Genomic DNA, 3,440 nt, shown 5'->3' with positions numbered 1-3,440 from the left:
TTCAAGCATGCATACACATGATAAGTGTATTTTCGTATATTTTAAGATAAAATGACTTCATTCAACCAATATAGTATCATGGACTACAATCAGTCAAAGAAAAATAATGAACAATCTACTTTATTCCGACAATATCAATGTATATTTACAAAAAATGTATCCAATCTTCTAATTAAACTATAGCACCCTGAAAGTAAAAGAAGTATAAACAAAACTGGTATATTTATTATAGTACAGGGCAAGTGCAGTCAACCAACCATCACCGCCAACGGCAGAATGAGCCCCACCACTACAGCTGCGATGGAAGCTATCTTGTATCTATGCCTTCTCGCATTTACATTCATGTAGGCCTCGAATCTATGCAAGCCGTTTACGTCATAATTCATCTTATGGTATTGCTTCAGCTGACCAACGAACCCTGGATTCGGGTTTATAAACTTTCTCCTCTGCCGCACATAGTTGAATGCCTGCTCGAAACTCAGGTTGTACTTCTGCATGATATACGCAATCACTAACGTCGCCGATCGTGATACTCCGAAATGGCAGTGAACAAGGACGTTTCCCTTTTGCAGTCCTTCCTCAATAAAAGCGTTGGCCATTGGGAAGTAGGGTAGGAGATTGGTTTGAGGAGTGTCGTTGGCCCTAATGAACAGCGTGCAGATGTTGGAATCAACGAAAGTTGATTTCGGTAGCCGGCGGGCCTCAACCGTAAGAACGTGGGTGATGTTAAGCTGTCGAAGCACATTGCGGTCTGCGGCCGCTCTGGCATTGCTCAGGTAGAGGCCAGGGATGATCTGGCTGTAGCAGGATTGGGTGCAGAGGTCGATCTTATTGTACAATGCTTTCCTGGACCAGTGCTTGAGGCCTGTAAATGCAACCACGGGGTTCGGTATAGTGAAGGAGGCCACGATTAACGCACTCTTGATCATCACATACACCAGACCTCTGACACTTATCATTACAATGTTTCGTTCACATGGTTATATTTTTTTTTGGGTTTTTTGTACTTTTTTTTAACAAATGTTTACTTTGGATTTTGACGTGACATTAATGGTATTTCTAGTGTGGCGTTTGATGGGTTTGAAGTTGTTTTATTCTTTGTATGCTTCTTGTCTATGTCATTCTTTATGAAAGACATTTAAAGAGATCCTTTAACGCGAACCCTGTGTTAAAATATTTGATAAAACAATTTTAAAAAGATTTGTAGGTACTGGCATTGAAGAGAAGGTAACATTTATAAGTAAAAGTTAACAGATTATTCTTAAAAGATTCTTCAAATAGCTAAATCCTATCAAAACATAGATTTAGGTATTTTAGTAAAATAAAAACACGAGCATGTAGTGGATAAATCCACGATAAAATTTGTAGTTTGTGAGTAATTTCGCTAGCAAAACAAATAATTTCCCGAAGTGTGGTTAGATTTGACCCAAATAACACAATTAGGTCGACCGCTTATATCCAAGACGACATTGAGTGAACTCAAGCATTGCCAGTTTAAAGAAAATTCTTAAATACAGAAGGTGAATGCACAATCTCGTACCTATATTTAATTAGCGAACCTTGCCCCAGAGCGAAAGGGAGATATATTAGGGAAAAGGATATTTGTGTATATTTGAGAGACTATTACTTCTTTATAATATTTTTATTTTTATTTTTATTACTTAGTTATAATTAATTTTAAGAGTTTGGCATAAAACAATGTTAGACGATTTGTGTCTTATTTATTTCTAAAATTATCAAGACACAATCTAATCGATAAAATTATAATGGTATTTTCTTGTGTTTGGTTTCACGCGAGTATTATACATTTAGAAATTAAAAACTTTTCAACGGATTTTAAACGCGATTTATTCATTATATTATTAAGTCTCCCCGTGACCACGCTCGCTGCAAAGTGTTCGAAACGTCGGGTTAATAATATAATGAATAAATCGCGTTTAAAATCCGTTGAAAAGTTTTTAATTTCTAAAAATTATAATGTCCGATAGTGAAGCAACTTTGTACTTACGTCTAGACGTAGATGGTTTTTTGTGTTAAATTTATTTTATTTACTTACGAATTTAGGTACGTAATCTCAGTTATTCTAAATTAAAATGTTCTGTATAAAGAGATTGTGCATTTTTGAACAATGTATACTATTACATTGTGATTCTGTTATGATTCGTGTCTTGTTTAATCTTCCGCGGATACCACCTGTTCTTTCTATTTTATTTCTCTTATTTAATGTTACAGTCCCCTCAGATCTGGTATTTAAAAAGCTTTCATTTTTATCTGAGTCTCATAAAGATTGCATTATGTCATTAAAATCTTAAAACATTTTATTTAGATAAAAGTAATTTACAGTTTTAGATATACATCTTCCACCATCGATAAAGATGCGTCGAATTTTCTAGAATTCCTTATGTAATTTATAGTGATAAAGATTTACGTTTTTTTTTATTGAAAGGTAAATTGAAAATAACGAGTTTTTTAAGACTTGCTATTTATATTATAAATGTATACTTACAGACAATAAAGAAATCTAACAATATAATTTTGATAATTTTTTTTGTTATTCAACAAACATTCCAAAACCGTGCTTTCGATATATTGCACTTTTTATCAACGTGGAAATTATAAATTTAATGTAATGTGTGAAAAACAAGCAAATATACAAAAAAAAGTCTATAATAACCAATCATGAGTGACTTTTCCGTCCTGTAGCTCTGAAAAACTGGATTATAACGTGATAGCGTTCCGCGGGGAGCTCAAAGATCATAAAATTATGTTTTGGATAAGATCGATAATGTCATCACAAGTATTAGATTTATAATCTAACTAGCTGCGCCCCGCGGTTTCACCTGCGTAAGTCCGTATCCCATATACTATAACTTTTTATCCCAATGTCGGGATAAAAACTTGCCTATATGTTATTCCAGTTGTCCAGCTGTCTACGTACCAAATTTCATTGCAATTGGTTCAGTAGTTTTTGCGTGAAAGAGCAACAAGCACACACACCTTTACAAACTTTCGCGTTTATGATATTAGTAGGATTAGTACGATTTATCACGTTTCATTGGATTTTAATCGATGATTTATGTGTGGGAGCTGAGCACGCTTCGACATGAATTGGGCCAACTCGTAACGGGGATCGCACCCCCACAGAAGATCGGCATGTTATAGTAGCATGCTGTCGCATTCCGTTCGGTGAGGGGGGCAGCCGGAGGCCCGTATCCTTTTCCTCGATCTTATTGTCCATTCCTTTATTCCCATTTTTAATGCTTTCCTTATCCTTTATCTCTTAAAGTAGGCATGCAGTGGCAACCTATGCAAATATTCATGGGGTGATCACTTATCATGGATTGGAACACCAGATCCGTTACACAGTATTAAATAAAAAATAAGATGCGAAAAGTGGACCAACTTTATATTAATTTAAATACACAATATCAATAGATAAT

General features: G+C 34.9%; 1 protein-coding gene across 1 annotated transcript; it reads right to left on the bottom strand.

The window, feature by feature from the left end:
• Positions 1 to 248: 248 nt before the first annotated feature.
• LOC119837624 (dual specificity protein phosphatase 1B-like) lies at positions 249 to 1,001 on the bottom strand. The gene has a single exon (XM_038363303.1). The coding sequence runs from the start codon at positions 957 to 959 to the stop codon at positions 249 to 251; it is 711 nt and encodes a 236-aa protein (XP_038219231.1). The 5' UTR covers positions 960 to 1,001.
• Positions 1,002 to 3,440: the final 2,439 nt, after the last annotated feature.

This window comes from Zerene cesonia, chromosome 28, assembly GCF_012273895.1.
Source record: "Zerene cesonia ecotype Mississippi chromosome 28, Zerene_cesonia_1.1, whole genome shotgun sequence".
NCBI lineage: Eukaryota > Metazoa > Arthropoda > Insecta > Lepidoptera > Pieridae > Zerene > Zerene cesonia.
Note: the sequence above shows the minus strand (reverse complement) of the source record. Positions and strands in the feature narration are given on the sequence as shown.

Excerpts from the sequence above, each read along its gene's own strand:
- LOC119837624 (XM_038363303.1), bottom strand. The coding sequence starts at position 959 with ATGATAAGTGTCAGAGGTCTGGTGTATGTGATGATCAAGAGTGCGTTA.